Genomic DNA, 23,576 nt, shown 5'->3' with positions numbered 1-23,576 from the left:
GAGGTCCTGATCCTTGTGGAGAAAAGGTGTTCGCTCTGGATGTAGAGTAAAGTGGTTTGTGACCTGCTGAGAGTGCAATAGGCAGCGAAAGACAAAAGATTTCTTTAGAAAGTTTTGTAAACTGAAATGAAAGTGAAAACAGAAGTTTGGTACCGTCCAACTCACATCTACTCGATGAGGATACAGCAGCTACTTTCAGCTTTTTAATAATTCAGAACTTGATTCAGACACCAAATGTCAAAGTTAATTAGAACTTGCTTATGATGAACACAAACAATTACTGTGTAATTTCATGTTTGGTGCTTGGAGAACAAACTAATTTCCTCACAGTGGAGTAGTAATTGTACAACGATGCCGTTTGGCTTTATTAGGTGATTTATGTCCGACTGGTCAAGTTATATTCTGTGGTTGCATTAGTCCCACGGTTCCACTCGGCTTCTTTACAGACACATTTCAACATATGAAACAAAAACAAGGTGAAGCACAGGCTCGGTGTTGTCAGCTTGGTTCACAATAAATCACAAATCAATTTCCCGCAGTTTGTTACCATTGGTGTGTTCAAACATCTGCTGCAGCAGCTGATGTAAAATGTTCAGAACGTTTAGGAGCTTGGACCGATAACTATTGATTTATGGATTTTCTTTTCAGATTTTAGACGTTAGAATTAGAAGTATTGACAAGTGCTGACCTCTTGACCTCTAATGAAGACACATTCATATTGGCCACAGTACATTTTCATCTGTTTCTTTTTGGAGCATCAAAAAAGCCTGAACTGAGTTTTTATTCTTAACAATCACCTGTTTTGTGAATTTCTGCGTCTCTCACGGCCGAGTGGGGGTGAGGAGGTAGCGGCACATGCTGGGTTATGGGAAAACAGGGGAGACGATGCAGTCACACACCTCGGAGCGGATGCAGTCCTGCTCTGATGTCTCTGCCTGTGAGCGGAAGCTGCAGTGCCAGAACCAACTCTGGACGGGGACACGGGAAATGAGCAGATGGATCCACTGAGCTATGTTATCACTGGCACTCAGACTGGAGTGTGTGTGTGTGTGTGTGTGTCTGTCTGTCTGTGTCTCTGACAGACTGATGGACTGTCGATCCCCTCAGCTGTATGCATGATTTGTCCCATTCTTTACCCGGCAACACTAAGTAAGCAGCAGTTCTCAGGGCTGGAGGAGAGTCACTGACAGGAAGTGTCGACCAGTTTGTATGAACAGGATGATGGAGCATCACAGTCTTGAATTATGTAATGTGCCATGGTCAAGGAAATAATGACAAATAAATGAAAATCAACTAGTTTTTTTATTTTTTTTTACTATGAGGGAGGCACAGGGATGGAGCCATGGACCAGTCTCTAGGTGACACGTGGTTTAGTTCATCAGGTAAACTGTTGGACCAGCAAAATGTGGCACATCTGGAATAAGCTTTACTTCATCTGGGCTGGTCGCCCCATGACTGAGTGAGGTGGTCCAGTAGTCCAGACTGGGAGTGCAGCACCTGTCCTGCTCCGCTCCACTCATGGTAAATGTGGGACCTGTGACTCAGTTGAATCATGACATAGAGTAGTGTAGATGCCTTGAATCCTAAATCCAAACCCACATCCTGCACGGTTCCGCACAGCAAGGCTAACAAGGCTAGTTTTAATGAGTCTCACATCCCGAAGACATCGACCAGACACTAAACCCCAACATTTTCATCCCATAAGCATGTGAGGCAGCACTGAATAGATCCACCCTATGATTGGTTTTCTACTCATCCAAACTAGATCTTGCAGAGTCCCTAAAATCAGACGTAATGATACAAATGATCATGAACTAAACGTCCTGGTGCGCAGGATGACTGGTCGCAGCCTGTAAGAATAATGGAAAATATCATTCTGGACTTTTGGTCTTTTTACTTTTGCAGGTGTGGCAGACACGACTAAAGTCACAAACGAAGCCCACGTCCTACATGCACCGAACTAAAAATAGAAACCTTTACAATAGAATTAACATGAAAAGACGCTGGAGACTTCAGTTCAACACCCCCCACCCCCTCAGAGAAATTACTTTCAAAGACTTATTGAACAAGAGCATCACTGTGGAGGAGGATCTCACTGAGCTGCAGCAAAGAGAAGATGAAAACCGGTGCTCTGGGCTCCATGAAGCTGCTGTGAAGGGAATTATTTTCTAATCTTTTATTAGGTTACATGTTGAACATGCTACATACTGTAGGAGCTGTTGAGCCTGTGCTGTTGATTACCTGCCTGACTCCTGTGTACCAGTTACAGACCTGTTGCTTGCACTGCACTTCTGCCTCAGGTTTTAACAGTTCTTGTTGTCAAATCGAGTCGTGTGTTCCAGTTCTGAGTGACACAAACTCACGTGCAATGTGAAACACATTCATTTTTCCTGTTGCTGTTAGTTTTTGGTGTTTAATTTGCGTAACGTGAGCCCTGACGGTGTCCTACAGCAGATTCAGTCCCAATGGAGCGACCAGAGGACAGACGTTTACTGTTGTGAATGTAGAATATAAAGACTTTTGTATTTATTCTAGTTAACACACCACGAACCTTCTGTAGAGACCTGCATCTTAATTGAGTTTTAACTTTGTCTGATTATGCATTAACTATGCAGCTACCATCCGTATCTCCAGCTACACAGGACTGATTTCATTTACGCTGTTTCCAGCTCCGAGGTTCCAGCCCAGACTGGTTCCTCTGGCTTTGGCCGAGCTGGATGAGCTGGTTGTTAAAATGGAGGAAATATCGTGGTGAAATGAGCCGGTGTCTTTGCGACTGTGTGCTGTTGATTCTGGTCTGCGTTTCCTGTTTTGATAACTTTACGTCACGCATCATAAAACCTGCTGCCACTGGCCAGTCACACTCATCAGACCACTCTATCATGCAGGAAGTTTAAACACTAATAATTAGTGGTTCAGCGGCTGTGAACTGTGTGAGAGAAGAGAGAATAGTGATTAATCTACTTCCAAATATTTAATAATACAATTATCGCTCACTGAAGAGGAACTAGAAACACGATCATTCCCAGTAGTTCTGGAGTTTTCTATAGTATATAGAACACTATAAAAGTGTTTAATTTATGCACATTTATTCATGATGGACACTGAGAATAATTTACACCCTGTGGGGTTATGAGTCCGATGAGGAGCGAGGTTTTTCATGCAAATTGTGGCAATTAGCTGCTAATGGGTTTAAGTATGTTAATTGTCTTCATGAGCTGTGTGTCACAGCCACCTCTGGTGTGTCTGATTTTATAAGCAGGTCACATCAGCTGAACTACAATAACTAACTTCCAGTTATTTTCAAAACACCTGCGTGTACGTGTCTTTTCAGTGCCTGCACCATCAGGTAAGATAAGATCTTTGCATTGTCATTGTAGGGATTGAATTTAGTTTGGCAACTCTTGAAATTACTTTATTAGAACTTAAATGCAGCTCAGTGTTGAAAATGAAATGAAAACTGAAACAGGGTTCAGGTCATGTAGGTGTGAGGTGTCTGGCTTTTACATGAAATACTCTTGAAATAGAACAAAACAGAGGAATCCATTAAATTTGGTTTATTTTCAAGTCTTATATTGTACAAAATACTGTTGTTACATTGTGTTTAGCTCTACAGATAATATTTTTATTACAATATGATCTCCCAGACTCACATCAGTGCAGAAATTCTCAAACACACCGTGTAGAAAAATACAGTTTTCATGGTCAGTCATAAAAGGCATTAACATATCTAGCACGTTAGCAGAGAATGAAAACGTCTTAGAGTTAGTTTCATATCTTATCTTAGTAAGTAAACAGAACAATAAGAGACACAGTGTAAGTCCACTAGTGTTTCGTACAGAACCTTAAAATGCTGCTAAAGCAAAATTACAAACATCTTCATATCGATTCATTTAGGATGTCCATGCAGAGCGTGAACGGTTCTGTTTCAGTTGCTTTCACAGTCTGTCACTGTCGGCATTATTTTAGGTTTTCAACCTCATCTAGCTGTCAGATACAAATCTTCCATGTCCACCTGTCACGTCTTCATACTGCATCTCAATAATCTAAACACAGCACATAAAGTGTCTTTAATGTAAATAAAACTTGAAATTAAAAAGTAACTGCAAATTATTGAATCTTTTAAAATTGACAAAGAGCAGCAGAGTAATGTTTGCAACACAATTAACAAGGGGAATCAGACTAAATACGTTAAAAAATGTGAATTAAAACCATTAGAAAATCACGAGTTAGGTTTTATTTAGACTGGATTCATCACCTCATTGTCCTTTAAATCAAATTCATACACTTAAAAACCTTTCATACTTTGTCCTCGGCTTCGTAGGAAAAGCAGAGACTGTAAGGCACTGCAGCAGTTCAGTAGATCTCCTCACAGTTAGTCGAGGTTCACTGAGCAGCTGTGTTACTGTAGGTCGACTATCTGAACGAACCTTTTTCTGCCTGAATCCCACAAAGCCGGTCAAACTCCTTCAGTTTGATCTCTTCTTACTGTACCGCACTTTTAAACTATCTGTCTCTTCCATAAAACTGAGAAAAGAAGTTGGCAAATATACATGTGCACATGTAACGAAGCCCTCTGTCAAAACCTAAAAGTTGACGACATTATATATTATATATATTATATATATTTTATATTATATATACTGTAGTTATATATATGAGAATAGTTATTTAAACTAAACCTGTAGAGTAGAATCATTTTCTAGAAAACTATGAAAGTTGTGAAAATATGTGATTTAAAAAGAAAAGATCGTAACAATGGTTCACTGCTGTGATTAAACATGTGACTCTTCTAATTCCACTATAACAAGTGGTAACAAAAAGTATCAGGTGTGTACATGGTGACAAACCAGATAAAGTAAAACAAGTAAAACTAGGATCATCAAAACGCTGTTTAAATAACCTCAATCATTACCAGCACGCAGCATGAACACTAATAATAATGAATCAATCATTAGAATCCACTAACATTTTATCCACTGATGTGAAATTAATCATTCTGCATAAAAAGTACTTTTATATCTGGAAGGTCAAGAATATTTTTTTAACTAATACCCTTTATTTAAGTAACATGTTGAATGCAGAACGTATTTCTACACTGAGCTATTGCTACTTTAACAAATGATCTGAGTGCTAACATCAGCCAGGAACATTTGTATTTGACATTAAGTCATGAGGTCTGTGATACAGGTGTCGCCAGTAGTAAACAAATATGAGTACTGGTTATAAAACTTTGAGAACTCTAACTCAGCCCATTGACACAATCTCAACATCTTTGCATTCATCAGTCATTTAGCACAATCAGCCCTTTCTTACTATTACAGTTTGATATCAACCACATGCTTTAAGTAACATCTATGTTACTCTGCAGCACCTCAGTCCTCAGCTGGTGCTTTAACCGCAGGTGGTTCGACTCCATTTGTTGTGTTTCTCTCTCTGTTCCTGTTTTCCATCTGCCTCGAAAATATGAACAGTAAAATAAAATATAAAACAACTACACTGTTCAAGTTGTGCAGTAAAAAAAACAGAAGAAGAAAATACTGAAGTGCTTCAAACACATCCAGGCACCGTGGGCATTCATGTGGCACCAAATACTGCAATATTCTGTGTACAGTATGTAAAAATATTACTTTCTATACTCCAACTGTTGATGATCATTTTATTCCAACGAGACTTAGCTGACAGACGCAACAAGGTCAGGTTTGTCTTTTTCCCACCAGAACAACGGTGGTGAAAGGTGAAAGGTCCTGCTGCCACATATCCACAGAGGCTGCGTCCTCGGGGGGTCAGGGTGGGTCCCTGCTGGGATCACAAAGTTCCACACTCTCATCATCACTTGACTTGTGAAAGACAATGGTTCATTTGGTCTCCGCACTGATGCCACCTGTGATAACAGGTGGAAAGGCCTTCGAAAGGATCTAGGAAGGTGCTGACCGTCATGGTTCTACTTGAGGTGTTCAGTGATGGTCATATCTCCTCTCTCTGGGTCCAAACCGTCCACGAACAACCCCCCGTTTCTGGTCAGAGGTGTCGCCGGACCCTGCAGCCCGGCCTCCTTCTCGTTCTTGTCCCGCTCGTCGTTGAAGTTGACCGACACGGTCCTCTTGGGCAGCGTGAGCTCAGGAGCAGGACTAAATCCCAGCTCCGAGGACAGCTTGCGTTTAATGGAGGCTGCGCGCTGGAACTTATCATAGATTTCTACGCTGACACGTCGACGGGTCTCTTTAAACTCTGCTGAGACGTTGGCTGTCCACTCTGCAGCGTGAGCACGGATCTCTCCAACCTGCAAGAAGAAAGAAGGAGACACATTTATTAAAGCACTGCACAGAGTAGTTGAATATACAATATATACTGTATGTACATGTAGACATACTGTATATAAATGAATAGCTCAGTCAGATAGATGCCCCAGGAATCAGTGTCTAACAGGTTAAAATAGTAGTATAATATTGTAATATTGGTTATTTATGAAGGTATAATGTTAGCATAAAAAGATGTTAATAACATAAATGTTTTATTTATTTATTTTTTATTTGTTCTTTTTATTGTTATTTTCTTCTAGATGACATTTAGCTGTGTATCTAATTCTGGGGACGTCCAGGAACATTCACTGAACACTGTCCCTGTTAAATAAAATTAATTTATGGGAATTTAAAGGAATTTAACACAAATGGTTTTCAGAAACGTCTATTACTGCAGAATATTTCCAGTCTACTCGTTTCAATTCATCCCATCGCCTTTAATTTAACTGCGTTTGACAGAGAGGTGATGTAGAATGCAGTAACTGGGTTTATGGATTAAAAGATTTCCCTTTTTACGATGTCTGTGTTTGTCTATATTTATCCTTAGTTGTTTGACTGTTGACTTTTTCTGCACGCTGATAAAGCAGTGGTACGATCTTTAATGATCTACTATCGACTGTCAGTCTTTACAGCACTGCTCTGTGTTTCAATACGAGTAAAGTAAGAGAGAGAGAGAAGTGGAGCCACAGTGTTACTGAGCAGGAAGTCAACTCAATTACATTAAACCAATGTGTCTGCAACCAAATAGGACTGTGCACGTATTAGCCAATCATGCAGAATGTGACACAGACACACAACTGAGTACATCGTAAAATAAGAAAGTGTATAATGCTGGTGGAGCAGATCAGGATGTTACAGCAGAGACGATTAAGTTGCAGGAAACCAACAGATGTAAATCTGATTTCTAAAGCAGACATATTGGAAAATTCAGAATAAACTCTAAATTCATCCCAGTGAACGAGGGATTACTGAGTTACATGTTATAAAACTACAGATCTACTAAATAAAGTGATGATTTCACTGCTAGTGTTTCTGCTGGTTTCATGTTTGTGACACGCCAATTTTGCACATCTCATATTGCACATCTCATGACCACTCCGAGTTCAGTCATTAGCTTTACAGCAGGACTTCAGCATGAGAAACCACAAGGAGCATTAGTGAAAACACACATTTTATGAATGCATCACGACTGAACTGTGGTTTCACTCCTTAGTTAATTTACTGTCAGTTTTAGATGCATCTTCTGATTAGGACACTATCCCACTTTATTGACCCGATCTCTCTCTCTCTCTCTCTCTCTCTCTCTGGAGATGCTCACCGTAATGTCCTGAGACTGAGTTGATTAGATTAGAAAATAGTGTTATCATTGAAATGAAGTTAAGCAGGAGGGCAAGCGCTGAGGCGGGGACGTGGCTCTGTAGCCAAGTATAACACAAATAACGTGTATGTCACTGTGCTGAAGGAGAGGTGAAAGGAAGAGAGGGCGAAAAGTAAAAGTGAAAGAAACAAGGTGCAAAAGAAAAAGACTGTGGTACCTCTTCTTTGGTCCTCTTGGAGATGACTCTTAGCCAGTCTCCTATCATACTGAGGATGGCAGCGAAGTAGGCCAGCCCCACCAGAATCCAGAACCATACGACTGGTTTATAATAATCCAAGTACTCGATTTCTGACCCACCTAGACAGATAGAGACACGTTGTGTTTCAGCACTTGACGATCAGTATGATGCCGACAGAGATGGAGCTCTGTCGTCAGGTGTTAACATGTCTGTACCTGCTACAAAGTCCCCAAATCCGATGGTAGTCAGAGTGATGACCACGAAGTACAGGGACTCCAGCGCAGACCAGCCCTCGATGTGTTTAAAGATGGCTGCTGGGAGCGCCACAAACAGCAGGCAGCCAAACAACACGAAGAGCAGCGTGGATATGACGCGGATCTTTGTCTGACTGATGTCCCAGTGCTGCAGGGAGAGCGAGGGAGAGATCATATATGATACATGATGCTTTAGTCATTACAGTTTATCAAGTTCTCCACAAAGATGCTGAAGCAAACTAAGCACATCTGCCTGTGTGTTGGTGACAGACAACAAATATGTGTCCTGTGATCTTGTAGATTGTAATTTAAAAGGAAACACGGTGAAATTAGAGTTTTAAAAGATATGAGAGAGGTTTGTGTAAAATGTGTAAAATGTTATCAGTATAAATAAAAATGTACTGAGTGAAAGAGAAAAAACACAGGTTGTAACTTGAGTTGAAAGAAAAGAGAGAGTAAAAGTCAGAGGATCTGCAAAGTCATTAGGATCTATCATCTGGGAATCATGAATAAAATTCATGGAAATCCATCCCAAACTTTACATTTAGACATTTTTATCCAAACTCACTTACAAGTGAGGAAGGCAGGGCGCCTAAGGACCCCATTGAGGTGGGCCACTTTTAGGGATCCCTCCACTACACTATGCAGCCACACCCTAAACGTGTTCTTGAGATTTTTCAGTCAGAGATTCAGCCGACAACAACAGATCCAGCCTATTGTTAAAGAGTAATCTGAGATCTTAAAACAGCCAGTTGCTGTTAGCGGCAAAAACATTAGTGCCGAGACGAGTCCTTTGGGTGTACTAGAAATCCTCCTCCTCTCCGAGGATGAAGCTGCCATCTCACACAGACTGCACAAAGCAATAAGGAGTTCAGACACACACACACACACACACACACACACACACACACACACACGATGAACTCTTGTCCTCTGTCCTCAGCCTTAATCATAATATTCATTACTGAGTCACTCGAGCGTCCTGAGAGCAGCAGAAGGAGCAAATGATTCACGTCTGCTCGTTTCATTCAAGACTACAAAGCAAATTATTCTCATTTATTACTCATAAAACTTGAACACAAAGTCTGTGGGCTTTGTTTAACAACTATTACGAGTAGACCTGCTGCGAATTCTTGATTTGATCTTGAGACACTTCATTTACACAGCTGGATTTTTTGGAGTCGGCTGCTGAGACACTGACCTTGTGTAACTTCACACCTGAATTCAGCCTTTAATGAAAAGCTCAGTATGTCACTCAGCTGGAGAAGATTCATCTAAATATAAATGAATATCAGCCACGTATTTATGTTGTCTTGTTTCTGAACCAGCGCAGCCTGTAGACAGCGTCGTATCTCTGAACTGTGAAGTTCTTTTTTAAACTCTTTCATGACACGTTCATGAATCCAACAAACAGCCTCACACAGACATTTAAGTGACTTTAGTTGATTGTGCAATGATCAAATCTCATGAACAGGTGAGATTCATCAGTCTGAAACAAGCTATTTAAGAAAACCTTGTGCAGTTTGCAGCCTGGTGAAGTTTCATTACTTCTCAGAGAGAAATCTTTAGAAATTTAAGACAAGTGAAAATGTTCTCGATGACACGTGATATAAACCAACCTCTTTGTTCATATCAACTGTTATTGCTTGTATATGTTTATCTAAAGTCACAGCTAAAGTTCATGAGCGTGTGTGAACTCTCCTGGGCCTGTTCACCTGGGTCTGACTGTGTTTTCCAGACTCACCACAAACATTTTCTCCACTCTGGCGATGCCCTTGGCAAATATCGTGCCGAGCTGGTCTCCTACACCGGCCAAAAGAAAGCCGAACAGAGGGATCCCTAGCAACGCGTAGACGATGCAGAATATTCTTCCGCCTTCTGTGTGGGGGGAGATGTTCCCAAAACCTGCAGAGAGGACAGAAAGAGTGTGTGAGAGTGAGAGGAGTGTTGTCTCTCCGTCACCTGCTGCTTGACCTAATGTGGTGTCATAATGTTCGTTTCACATTCTGTACATCACACGTTATACACATGATCTGGGATCCTGCTGATTGGACTTTTTACAAAAGTAAAGTCAATGTTTGTTTCTCTACACAGAAAGTAGGAGGGAGCTGCAGAAAATAAAAGCAACAGGTAACATGAATCAATATATGTAGTTATTATCATTTGTTGCACGACTGACTTTAAAGTTTAATTGAAATGTAAACTAGCAAACTAATATATTTTATTTTACAAATAAATGTACTTAAATAATGTAGCTTATAGACGCTGAACCACCACGGTGCAGAGTTTTATAGAAGAATACACACACACATCTGCAACCACTGAGTAAATATGTGCCCCTGGGGATGGTTGTTGGTTTTTTATATGTAGTGTGTTTATAGATTTATTATTATAATCAGTGACAAAAGAAACTCCACCTTCAGCAGTAAGTCAAAAGTCGATGGTCTCACCGAGCACAGAGCAGTTTGAGCAGTGTGAGTGAGGACGTTTGGACAAAGTGAGCACAGTCGTCACTTTCACCTCTTTTGTTTGAGAGTGTAGAAAAGTTAGGGTGACGTGTTTCTTTGTGCAGGTTGTTGTAAAGGTCACTGGGAGCTGTTTGTGTGTGTTTCCTACCAATGGTCGTGATCACAGTCCCAGCAAAGAAGAAAGCAGAGCTCAGGTCCCACAGGCTGCTGTGGTTGGTCAGTGTTCCTGCAGGATTTACTCCTGATCGGATTGCAGACACGACTTGCTGCAGAGTTTCAGAAAGAGAAACATTCGTGGTCAAGAGCTGTAAAACGCTTTTACTTTCAATTTTATATTCCAGTTAAAAACACACACTGTACTACTTTATTGCTGCTGTAAATAATATTATCATGAAATATTTAAGCAGGTGATTTTTAGCCATGCGTTTCTTGTAGCGGTGCAGGAAAGAATGAGTGTTTGTGGTGTGATGAATAAAAGATGGAAATATGGAAAACCTAAAATGACTGTGGGGCAGGCAAAGACATGAAAGATCAGAATTTCTTTATTTTAGGGACGTTATATCTGTTAATTCTCTTGACTTAGATGAAGATCTGATTAGATTTTAGTAATACAGAAACTCAGTAATTCAGTCTCAGTCTATAGACAAGCATTAGACTGATGTAGGAGCACATTTGTCACTGCCTAACACTATAGACCAGTCTAAAATGTTAGACATGGGAGTCTTATGAAGTTTTAATAGTTCAGAACAGGACAAACAAAATCAGAGAGACCTCTCTTTTCTCCTTTCTATTCCTGTGACGCTGTATGAGCTATCCGTGGTTCTGAATCCACAGCTGCAGCATTGAATTACAACAACATTCAGCACATAAATGAACTGAAATCAGATTCACTGGGCGGCGAGTCTCACCTTGACCAGCTCCTCCAGCTGGCTCTGGTTCACACAGGAGTGTCTGGACAGGAACTCTAGCTTCTGGGTCAGGATGGCCAAACGCTGGGCGCTGGGGGAGCGAGAGGAGAGGAAGTTGGTGAAGCTGAGAGATATTTTGATGCATCTCAGAGAGCAAAGTGAACTGAGAGATAGAGCATATTATGCGAAACTAGCAGTTTTTCCCCTTTAGCCAAATGTGTTAAACTCTTAAACGAGTATTAAACTTGACCAAACTGACCAGGATATCTCCTTCACTTCATACATCAAAGAAATCTCTAGAACTGAATTTTTTAACCTGAGAAACATTGTTAAAATTAGGAGCATCCTGTCCCCAAGTGATGCTGAAAAACTAATCCATGCATTTGTTACTTCCAGACTGGACTATTGTAATTCATTATTAATAGTTTGTCCCAATAACTCCTTAAAAAGCCTCCAGTTAATCCAAAATGCTGTAGCCAGAGTTCTGACTGGAATTAACAACAGAGATCATATTTCTCCAACGTTAGCTTCTCTCCCCATTGGGTCCCTGTAAAATCCAGAATTGAATTTAAAATTCTTCTCCTAACTTATAAATCCCTTATAAGCTCCATCTTATCTTAAAGAACTCATAGTTCCACATCTTCCAAGCAGAACTCTACGTTCTCAAACTGCAGGTTTACTTGTGGTTCCTAGAGTTTCCAAATGTAGAATGGGAGGCAGAGCCTTTAGCTACCAAACCCCTCTCCTGTGGAACCAGCTCCCAGTTCGGGTTCTGGAGGCAGACACCCTCTCCACATTTAAGACTAGACTTAAAATAAAGTTTTTATTTTTTACTTTTTTATTTTTTATTTATTTTTATAAAGCTTATAGTTAGAGATGGATCAGGTGACTCTGAACCATCTCTTAGTTATGTTGCTATAGGTTAGTCTGCTGGGGGACCTCTACTGAGCTCCTCTCCTCATCTATCCATTCAAATTCCAAATCATTCCATATATAGTTAATGCATATCATTAACTCTGTGGTTTCTCTTCTATATTCTATATTTCTAGAGTTACTGGTCCTACCAAAGGAGTTTTTCCTCTCCACTGCCTCCTGGTGCTGCTCAGTGAGGTTGTTGGGTTTTCTAAATAATAAAGGTCTTGAAACTTAAAAACTGTAACGTGCCTTGAGATGACCTCTGCTTTTAAAAGTGAACCTACAACATTATCAGTATTTGTACAATAAAATAAAAATTAAATAAAGTTGATCCACTTTCCCCTCTTGTAGCTTAATACATGTGTTAAAGTCAAACATAATCAGTCACTGCAGCCTTGAAAACATCCATGTGGACCAGGTTTTCATCCCACAGTCCTGAGTGATGGGTTTGTTTGGTGTGTCAAGGAACATTTTGGGAAGTGGAAGAGAGTTGTATTATTATTATTATTATTATTATTATTATTATTATTATTATTATTATTATTATTATTATTATTATTATTATTATCTAATAGGAAAATTGTCAGCTCACTCATTTAATTTCAGCCACGGCTAAACTGGCTGAGCTGCAAGAACTGGTCTCAGTCTGTAGGGTGTGGACCCTGAGGCGGTGGAGCGTGACTCCTACAGGACAGTAAACAACAGGGATGTTTTCAGCTTGATTTGGGCATTAGGGAGCTGATGGAGAACTTATTGTGTGTTTATTTTGTTTCTTTTCTGTTTTGTATCATCTCCTAGAATAGTTTATGTCTTTGCAACTGTGTGTGTCTTTAGGAGAAAGATGTTTTAAATGAGTAACTTACATCTAGAAGACAGAAAGGTGTGATGGGTGGATGGATAGATGGGTGGATGTGAGCTGACGGACAGGTAGACATCTGGTTTTTTTAACCTGCCTACCTCTCGTGAGGCTGCTCCAGGGCTTTGAAGACCGCTGCTCCCATCACCAGATACAGAACCACCAACAGAAAGATGGCGGTCACCGTCTTCCACTTCATTACTGTAGCAACCACCTGCAACACTTCAACTGATCAATCGATCCGCATACACACGGGAAGCGACTGTGAAAAAGGCATCTTGTGATGACAATAAAAATAAAATGGACTTCTATTTTCTGTTTTCTCTCACCTCTCTCTCCTCCCGGGGAGTCAGGGTGATGGGCTTTGTGGAGAAGGAGAGGCGAGGCTTGGTGTTGTGAGTGGCATTTTTAGGGTCCAATAAGTCTGGAGCTGCCACTGTCGGGGGAAATAAGAAAAATAGATGCTACTGATTTTTTCTTCTCTCCCCTCCTCACACTTCTCTCCCTTTTCCTGTCGCTGCTCATATGTTCCAGTCAACACATTTAGCTGTTAATTTTAGAATAACTCATAAATAAATCACTAACAAGTGCTTTAAATGGCCTTTGAATCCTGACGAAAGCCTAAATTAAGCACTAACATTCAGTCCTCAGACTTTTCCTCCCATTCACACTGCAATGACTGGATGTGTTAACTGTGTATCTAGTGTTAGAAGATACAGAAAGTCTGCAGAATAAAAGATGTTTCACTGTGAAACCTCTTTGTGCCAGATCAGAAAATTCAGTTTTGCATGTGTTGTACAATTCAAAAGAGAAAGTATGTGTTCACATACTGAAACAAAAATACACAACACAGGATCAACTGTTTAAATTCAGTTTATCTGACTGTGGACAGCAACTAAATACATTTTTAAATACATTATTATTTTCATTTTGCTTTTATACCTCAGAGGCAGCTTTAGCTACTGTGCGGATGCAGATTTATGATACAGGATATAATCCATTAATAAATTAAGTGTATTATTATGGATTCATTCACCAAACTCACTATGTTTTGATGCTAACACCTTAGTACCTCTGTAAAGTTTTGAATATAGGACTTTATACTGATACTGATTGAATGGTTTTACTAGAGTAAGTCATACGTCATCAACAAACCTTTTTATTTCTCTTTCTATCTGCACCCTGAGCAGAGTGAAACCCAGATATTTAGATTCTTTGATTTATTCTCTTGTTACAGATCTAAAACTCCTTTTTTCTACCATGTTTCCTAAAATAAATAAACTGGTTTATAACCATCCTCCATTTGTTGATATATAGTTCCTTTCTGATTCAGCGAAGAGAGCAGCATCATCTGCATACAACATCACACTCGGAGCAGCTCAGTTCAAATGCACACAGCTGAATCATTTATACATGTAAATATTTGCACTGTAGACACTGGAAGTAAAACTATGATGCCACAGTTTGTCACTTAGCTCAACGATGAATGAGCATCAGGACTGAGTGTAACTTGCTTTTATGTTTATGTGTTTATAAGAAGCATTTTTGTAGCTTGTCTGGCAGGTTGAAATGTTTTAGCAGAATAAATATTTTAAAGACAAACATGGAGTTGGTGCAGCTGTGCAGGAGGAAGCAGTCTCTCTCTCTCTCTCTCTGTTTCTTTGTCTCTCACCCACCCACACATCTTCATCTCAAGTAAGTAACACGTGTAACACTGACATGAGTTTTAGATATAATTAAAGGTTATTTTACTTAAGTTCACAGTAGAATATGTGACTTTATTTTTAAATGCATCCTGACAGTGATCAGTGGTGTTTCCCACCTTATGGATAAGTTGCAGCCCTGCTTCCTAAATACTAGTTACATGCTCCCAGTTCTGTACTTACTCCTTGTCGGTGCTATCCGATGCCCTCCGCTCTCCTCTTCTCCTCATCCGACGCTCTCACTGCGTTTCGGGGAATCTTTCCTCCTCTGCGTGTCTCCTCCCTGCGGCGCTGGAGCGGGAGGACGAACAGACGCTCCGTTTTTTAAACCTGCTCCTCTCCTCCTGATACTTTGACTGATCTCACGCCGATGCTGCGCTCAGACAGTTATATCTTCTTCACATGTCACGCTAAACAGTGTCCTCTGGGCTTTCTCTCCATATCCTGCGCTGCAGCATCCGCGCCGCTTTGAGCTCTGGCTTTTTGAGCGCACCGGTGCAGCGGTGGGGCAGCACCGAGAGGAGGGGTGGAGATAATGGGAGGTGGGTCCACAGAACCAAGAGAGGTCTTCCACAGCGTTTGAGGAGGCCCCTCTGAGCCTGTGGTGATTTTATTTCATGTTTACGCATAGAAGTGATTTGGTTATTCTGCACCAACCTGTCGTTTAAATGCACCTGCAAAATGACAAAGGAAGAATCACCTCTTATGTTATTACAACACAGTGTAAAAGTAACTCCTGAGACTTTTTAATGTAAAAATCTGCATGTCTGCACGATATGAGAATATGTAACACAGAGAAAGACGCAGGTGGAAAGATTGAGGGAAACTGATATAAGAATAAATACAAAGAAAAACAACAAACATGTTACTAGAGCAGAAAGAGACGAAGAAGGTGGAGAGGTGGTGGTTTTAATGCGTATTTTTAAGAGGCTCAGTGCACTTTGAGTCTTCAGGTGACAGATTAGATGGTAATTTGAGTCTTTTCACAGCTCCTCCCATCTATCTTGTGACCCCACCTGAGGCATCAACCACTGGTTAGAAGAAGTGGAGGAACTGATGCTGTCTGACGGTGTAGTACATGTACATTTCCACTGGAAAACAAACTAAGCGATAGCTGGATCAGTGTGTTTATTCTGTAGCATGAAACAAATGTTTAACCAGTATAGGTTTTATAAACTCAGTGAGTGGACACAAAGCTGGTTTATTGTCATGCTCATTCCCCACAGTCAAGTCCATCTTATTTGCTTAAGGATATTGAACTGTACTGCTGTGGTCACAGTTTATTTTATGTTCTTCTGGGAAGATTAAAATCATCTCAAGACAGGAGAAGATGATGAGAAGTCCTGAGCAGGAGGGTGAGAGGGGACTGGGACAGGCTGAACGACAGGCGTCTGAGCAACTGGGTCAGAAACAGTTGTTTTGAAAAGTTGTAGATATCTGCTGTGGATGATCTGCACGGAATCGGTTTCATGTCCTCCTTATTATGGACTCCAATCAGAATTATTTCTTCTTGACTTTGAAGTTTCGTAGCGTTTTTCCATTCCTCCCACTCTCCCACCTTCTTTTTCTGTCTCTCGGTCACTGATGAGAAATTAATAGCAGTTTAAGTGTTCATGTTTCCACCTCATGACTTCAACATGTAAACATTAATTACACTCTTAATTTTATGGCTAATAATAGAAACTGTCTCTCTGTGTCTGACTGACTGTGTGTCTGTGTGGAGACGGGGATATGATGAGTGTTGCATATGTGTTGATGCACGTTTGTGCTTCTGTGTGAAGACGAGAGGAGTCACTGTCTCACTTCACCTGACTAAATTCATCTACACACCTGCTGCTTAGTGGAGGCAGAAATTCAGACCAGACAACTAAATCAGATTAGTCCCTGTTCTCTTACATCGAGCAGTCGGAAACAAGTCTGGCCTCAAGATGTTAGCAGGTATAACATAGAGGTAGCTCTGGAGTATCTGTAAAAGTCTGCATCTGCAGATAGACGGTTCCATTGTACTGAATTAAATCAGCAGTCTTCAACGTGACCTGACTCATCTCAATTATCACAGTCACTGACTGAATCTGCAGCTTTTAGCAGTGGAGCTCCCCTCACTGGCGACTGAGAGCACAGCTCAGCTCCGATTCACAGTGTTTTTCTTTCCAGTTCAAATTCTTTTACAGTTCTTCTGATTTGCTTAAATTCTCGTGTCCAGTTTGACGCCACATTGTCAAAACACAAAATGGTCTTTGTATTGTTTTCTCTCTTCAATATGAAAACTCACACGAACGTTTTACAGTTGTGTTCTGCATCCACTTTCATTTCTATGTTGTCAAAAAGGTGAAAGATAATCTGTTCTCTCTGTTTACAGGCTGTTTGCTTGTGTTTTGTGCAGCGTGTCTCTATATTACAGCTCATTTCAAACTTGTAACTGTGGATCACGTTCTGATCTCTGATGTAATCTCTCTCTCTGTCTAAATTTGCACATTGTCTCACAGTTTTAGCTCTGAGTTTAAAATAATTTATCACTCCTCGTCAATTGAAATTAATCCAACATGACCACATTTTCATATTTTCGATTCTTCAGTCTGCACCACACACATTGGTCCCCTGGGCAAAAGGATACTGACAACTAAGACTTGATAGAAATATTTTTTCTGTTCTGTCTCATGCGCCTGTGTGTCTGCAGGTCATGTCTCGTGCTCCTGCAGCTAATTTGGAAACTGATTGCCTAATGATAGAAGCCGGTCTGGTGCATGATAATCAATGATGCTGATGCTTAGTCACAGTCAGTTTGTGCAGCAGTGACCAAATATAGCAGCTCTAATTTCAGCTTATTTCTTCATCATTTGTTACTGATGTTATGAATTCTGTCTGAAGGGTAAAAATAATCCAAATGCAAATGTTCTCCTGTTAAGACACGAAATCTTCACCCATTAAAAACTCATCTAACAATTTGTGCACTGCTGATATGAAAACAACTCAGCTCTGAAAGATTATTACTTTATTAAATGATGTTAGTTTAACAATTTTAGCGATCAGAGAAAATTTATAATTCAAAATTGTTTGCAGCTGTATTTATATTAATTTATCAATCACTGTTTTCTTATTCATGCAGAAAAAAGTCTGTGTCTGTGTTTATCCAGTCTAAAATAAGACACGGTTAATTGGAAGTCAACGCATGCCTTCCAGTCATTAAATAGAATCTTATTTTTAGTTTACTATTTTATAGACTGAACTTTATTATTCAGTAATGAGACTCATTCCTTGTACACTTTCATGTTTTTCATGTTTAAGATTTATTTTATCAATAATTTACTTCAAAACACAAGAGAAATGAAAATTGGAGAGAAATCGAGGGAGGAAAATGAAGCAAAAAGCTGTAAACAGCCCTGAATTAAGAAGATACGCACACTTGATGCAGAGAGGACAACCTTAATTTCACTCTTGTGTGGAAAACAAGTGTGATCCCTTATGACCTTTTCTGATGTTACCGTGACAACCTGATTATTTTAATTGCCACAACAGATTCTGTCGCTTTTTCCACCTTTGCTAATTCCCTCGTTAGTGCATCTGTATGTGAAGTTGTGTGTGCACGTGTTTTTGTTTTCTAATGCCACACTGTGAGTGGATTCCATCACACATGAAAAATACTACATTTAAATCTTGTTTAAGTAAAAGTATCTAAGTATAATCAGGAAAATCTAAAAGTGCAAGTACTCATTGCAGAAACATGTCTTCTTGTTACTGTTTTAGTATCAGACGTCATATTGGGGGCCCACTGAGAGGTAGTAGTAGTACACATCCTCAGTAATCAAGCTACAGTGCAAGTACTTGCCTTAAAAAGTACTTCAGCGTAAAGGTTGGAAAACTTATTTCAACTTTTACAGTTCTCAGTTAAAAGTAATTTACAGATTACTTTATTTACTTACTTTTCAGCTCTACTTTTATCTTCTGTAAATTGTAACACATAACCATATTTTGTGAGCTCCTCATATGATTTACTGTACATGCAAATATATTTATTTATAAAGGAACTAAAGCTCCCAAATAAATGTAGTGTAGTAATGAATGAGAAGAAAAAAGTCAAGTGAGACACAAATTCCTTTAATTTGTACTTAAATACAGTGTTTGAGAAAATGCATCTACTCAAAATGTTGGGAAATTAGATTCCACCGCTGGGTTTGAGTGTTTGCGTGCATGTATGTGCACTCCTATACATTACATGTATGCACTTTGTGTACTGTAAATATATGTAGGTGTATTTAAGCAGCAGTTGCAGTGATTGGTCCTGACAGTGTGGTGCCCCCTCGGATGGAGAAATGACCCCGGGTCCTCGGGACATCATGTCCTGAGTGCACACAATTAGGTGCCTCTGAAGTGAAACTGTGTGTGTGACAGAGAAGATTTGTGCTTCCTCTGGTTTGCCAGATGCAACAACCTGAACTTGTGGAATGTGACAGCAACTATTCCAAACAAACTCACGGTATGAAACTATGATGGCGGAAGGAGTACTGTAAGTAAAAGTACCAACACAAACACAGAGAGAAAGGAGGAAGGTTTAAAGGGCTTTTGACTAATGTCAGATGGATTTCTGAGAACCAAAACAAACTTAAGACTAAGACAAACAAATTACGACCATTTAGTTTTGCTCCTTAGTCTCTTAAGCACACGTCATTAGGCTAGGGGGTCACATACTTTTTCCACCCTGCACTGTGAATGTTTACATGTTATGTTCAATAAAAACATGAAAACATATAATGTTTGTAATGTGTACTATTATTTTCAACAGACTGTGTTTTTCTATTGTTGTGAGTTAGATGAAGATCAGAGCCTATTTTATGACCAATTAATGCAGAAAACCATGTAATTCCAAAAGGTTCACAAAGTTTTTCTTGCCACTGTAAACCCGGTGCTGGAGGCAGTTTGAACCAAAGGATCACTAGATAAATCATAATATGATTCACATGTTCATGTGAATCTGAGAAGAAAGAAGAAAAAATTGATTGATTTGATTTAGTTTTGAAATATTGAAGTTATTTAATTCTGTTTAGAGGAGAAGTCACTGATGACATCTCATTAACATCCCTGACATCGGTTTATTATTATTATTATTAATTAAGTTATTGTTATTAACACAATATATGGAAATTCATATAAAATTTAAAACATTAAAATCTCGCTTTTGGTAAAGTGATTGTAAAAAGTTTTAAAACTCAGTGTTCAGATCAAGCTGCATGTGCTGCAGGCGGTGTGAATCAAGCACTGGTTGGTATTCATTTTTAAATATATGTTTTTGTACTGGAGTCCAATAAAGACAGTTAGTTTTACATTTCAGTGTCATCCTTTCTGCAGTATTTACTTTCACTTATTCAACATCTAAATAATATTGATTTAACATGACTTGATGTAAAAACAGGCTCAGTTATGAGCTGCTGGTGCATGATGGAGGCCCAAGCAGTGAATATCAATGTTAGGAGGACATGTCCACATGAGCAGCAGTGACTGTTAATGGAGCTATTATCACAGTAAGCATCTGTTGGTGTTATACTGGGGGTCCAGGGTAAAAATAGCTCACGTAGTTTAGACTGTAGGGGCCATGAAACAGTGGGAACTAAACCCTGTTACATAACCGAAGTGAGGACAGTGTGTGTGTGTGTGTGTGTGTGTGTGTGTGTGTGTGCATACCAGTCCTCCCCTGTCACTCTCACACATGTCATTTTTTTAATTTCATATTTCTTGTCTAACATCTGAATTATAGTGAAACGTCCTCCCTGTACTCATGTCATGATGCCACATCTGGTAAAAACACTTCAACAAAACCTAGAAAAGTCTAACGATGACTTTCTGTAACGTAACGCTGAATTTAGCACTTTGGGTGTTTAGTTTGTTTTAAACTGTAAGACAGCAAATATTAAAGCATCTGGTTCAAATGCTGCAACACTGCATGATTCTTATAGAATATCTGTCTAAGCAAGATGTTTGAATGTTTAAAACTATTTTGTATGGATTCATGACCCCGTCTGTGTTCACTACTGAGTAGGAAGGTCTCCTCTTGACAGTACTTAAAATGAATACTGCACTATATTATTGAACATATTGTACTGCGTTTTATGTTTTCCAAAATCACCTTAGAGTCTGGATGTATATATGCGTGTCCACCAGTGCACATGCTTGTGTGAGTATGCACGTGAATGCACTTGAGATATGCTAAAGGCAAACAGAGCCGTGCAGCTGTGTAACATGGTTCTGTAAAGTGGAAACAGCGTTCAGAAAATACAATTAGCAGTAAACAGCAGGCAATTTGGTCAAATACATACACTAAGTACAGAAAAACAAACATCCCTCAGTGAGCTGATGTTAGATGGGTGTGAACTTTGAACCGTCAAGCGTCAAAGAATGAGAAACCGTCATGATACTGTGATGAAAACAGCCACAAAACTTTGTAAAACCATCAACACAGTTCTCAGAGGCATTCAGAAATGCAAAATGACACTGTATTATGCAAAGAGGACGCCATGCATCAATTCTGTGCAGAAATGCTGGTGAGGCCTCTGGGCCTGAAAGACAATGGACACTTGTTCTGTGGTCAGATGAATGTGAAGGTACCATCGAGAGAGAGGCAGCATCACTTCCTGTGAAGTCAGGATAGTTCAACAGTTCAGTTTCAGGCCTCATTCTTCACAGTTCAACAACATGACATCGTAGAGCGTGTGCTTGATGGGCCTCAGTCCAGCTCTGTCTCATATTCAAAATCTATGGCATCTAACGAAGAGAAGAACGAGATGCTGGAGACCACAGAGCGTTAAGTTCAAACTGAAATGACAGATTTCATTTTTATTGCATTTTAGAAAAACCTTTCTGAAAAAGGAGGTTTGTAAGAAGCAAGACAGATGAGTGGAGTCGGGTGTTATAGTAAAAGTAAGAGGGAATATGAGCAGGGAAGAGAGGAGAGTGAGGGGATTTGAGGACAGGAGAGGGAAAGAGAAACAGAAAATGCAGTGTTGCCATCTGCGCTGACAGGGACGATGATCAAAGTAGACCCCACAGGAGAAAAAGAAAGTGTGTTAAAAATAGAGCACTGTGTTTTAAAAAAGTCACGTTCACCTTCATCCAGCAACACAAGAGGTCAGATACAACAACAGATGTATTCTGTGAAGAGGGAATGAGAGAGAGAGAAATTACCGATGCCCACACAGGTGTTAACACTTATTTAGCATGATTAGATTCTGAGTCTGACTTGAGAGTCTGAAGGTGGAGGGTGTTGCATGTTTTAAAGCCACTTAAGGCAAATATGTGAATTATCATACTGGGCTGTATAATTAAAATTCATCATGATGCAGTAAAGCAAATATCTGAAAATGTTCTGTGACCCGAACAAAAATGCAGTGAAGTACATGCATGTAGAGCGCTGTTGCATCCTCCACAGTGCAGCAGAGGGAAGCCAGGCGTCTCTGTGGGGTTACAGTAAGTATCCATCCATCACAGAGTGTCCCCTGCTCTCATTAGGTGCCAGAAACCGCAAACAAACAAACATGTCCAGGTGTGCACGTGCACGTGATCAGGTAAAAGTAAAGAACCGTGTCTCTGCGTCAAACTGCACGAGCAGTTTAATTCTCCTAATTACTCCGATGTTTGTGTCGAGCCAGAGAACACACACAGTCCGGGCAGCGGGAGACAATAGCGGCACATTCTGTGTGATCTGTAAGAACAACATTGCTCCCTGATGGTCCAATTTTCTGCATCATGTCATCATCATCATCTTTTTTTTCCTGCTGTGCGTGACAATGAAAAGTGTTCTCTAAATGAAATGCATCCACAGAACACACACATACACACAGATACTAAGCAGCAACTCATGTTAACAATTACAGTGTAATCTCCCTTCCTGTAAGTGAGTGTCAGTAGGATGTTTGTGTACCAACCAGCTGTGAAATAATAAGGGACTACAGTGCTAAGCCACTCAGTGAGTCATGCATGGACAGTATTCGTGTACTTAAATGACCGTGACTAGCTTTGTGTGGTTATAAAGGTGTGACTTATCTTTCCCACTCACATGTCTAAGTCTCAGAGTTTCCAGTGGAATGCCAAATACTCCCATCCTTGACCTTTATAAATATGTGAGCAACTGTGCAAACAGATTTTACGAGTATCTAAAATGCATCCAAACTCACTTCAGAGGCTCTTTTTACTGTGTTTGTCATTGTCTTTGCTTGTTCTAATCTTTATTACATTGGTTTGATTGTCTACATTTAATACATTTGGTCTTTTAAAGATTTCTTATGCACATTATCTCCAGTTCTAATAGTTTTTAATGTTTGCATTTGTTCTGTTTTTCAGAATTTGATGAGAGCATCTGACTTGAATATAAATGTCCACTTGAACAATGAACTGATTAGATTGTGTCTGTGTTTATTCCTGGGTCTTCGATGGAGCTCCCTTTCATTTGGAAAGCAACAGAGTTTCTATTTTTAGGAATTTCAGTGTAAGGTTTGGCGTTAGTTCAGAGTGTGAGACAGACAGAGACCTGAGGGAGGCATGAATTAGAAGAGATGAAGAAATTCAAAACGGAGGAGATTTAAGTGATGAGGGAAATGGAGGAGAGTAAAACAGTGTCTCTAAAAAG

General features: G+C 39.8%; 1 protein-coding gene across 1 annotated transcript; it reads right to left on the bottom strand.

Annotated features, from left to right (window-relative positions):
- Positions 1–5,208: 5,208 nt before the first annotated feature.
- On the bottom strand, positions 5,209–15,405 carry kcnk2a (potassium channel, subfamily K, member 2a). The gene is made up of 9 exons (XM_026378566.1): positions 15,146–15,405; positions 13,589–13,695; positions 13,361–13,473; positions 11,489–11,579; positions 10,729–10,846; positions 9,857–10,017; positions 8,074–8,260; positions 7,838–7,977; positions 5,209–6,283 (listed from the first exon to the last, which is right to left on the bottom strand). Coding segments are annotated over exons 1-9 (1,257 nt in total). The 5' UTR covers positions 15,147–15,405; the 3' UTR covers positions 5,209–5,944.
- Between the last annotated feature and the right edge of the window lie 8,171 nt (positions 15,406–23,576).

The sequence above is a fragment of the Anabas testudineus genome, chromosome 3, assembly GCF_900324465.2.
Source record: "Anabas testudineus chromosome 3, fAnaTes1.2, whole genome shotgun sequence".
Lineage (NCBI taxonomy): Eukaryota > Metazoa > Chordata > Actinopteri > Anabantiformes > Anabantidae > Anabas > Anabas testudineus.
This window is presented reverse-complemented; position numbering and strand designations above follow the sequence as displayed.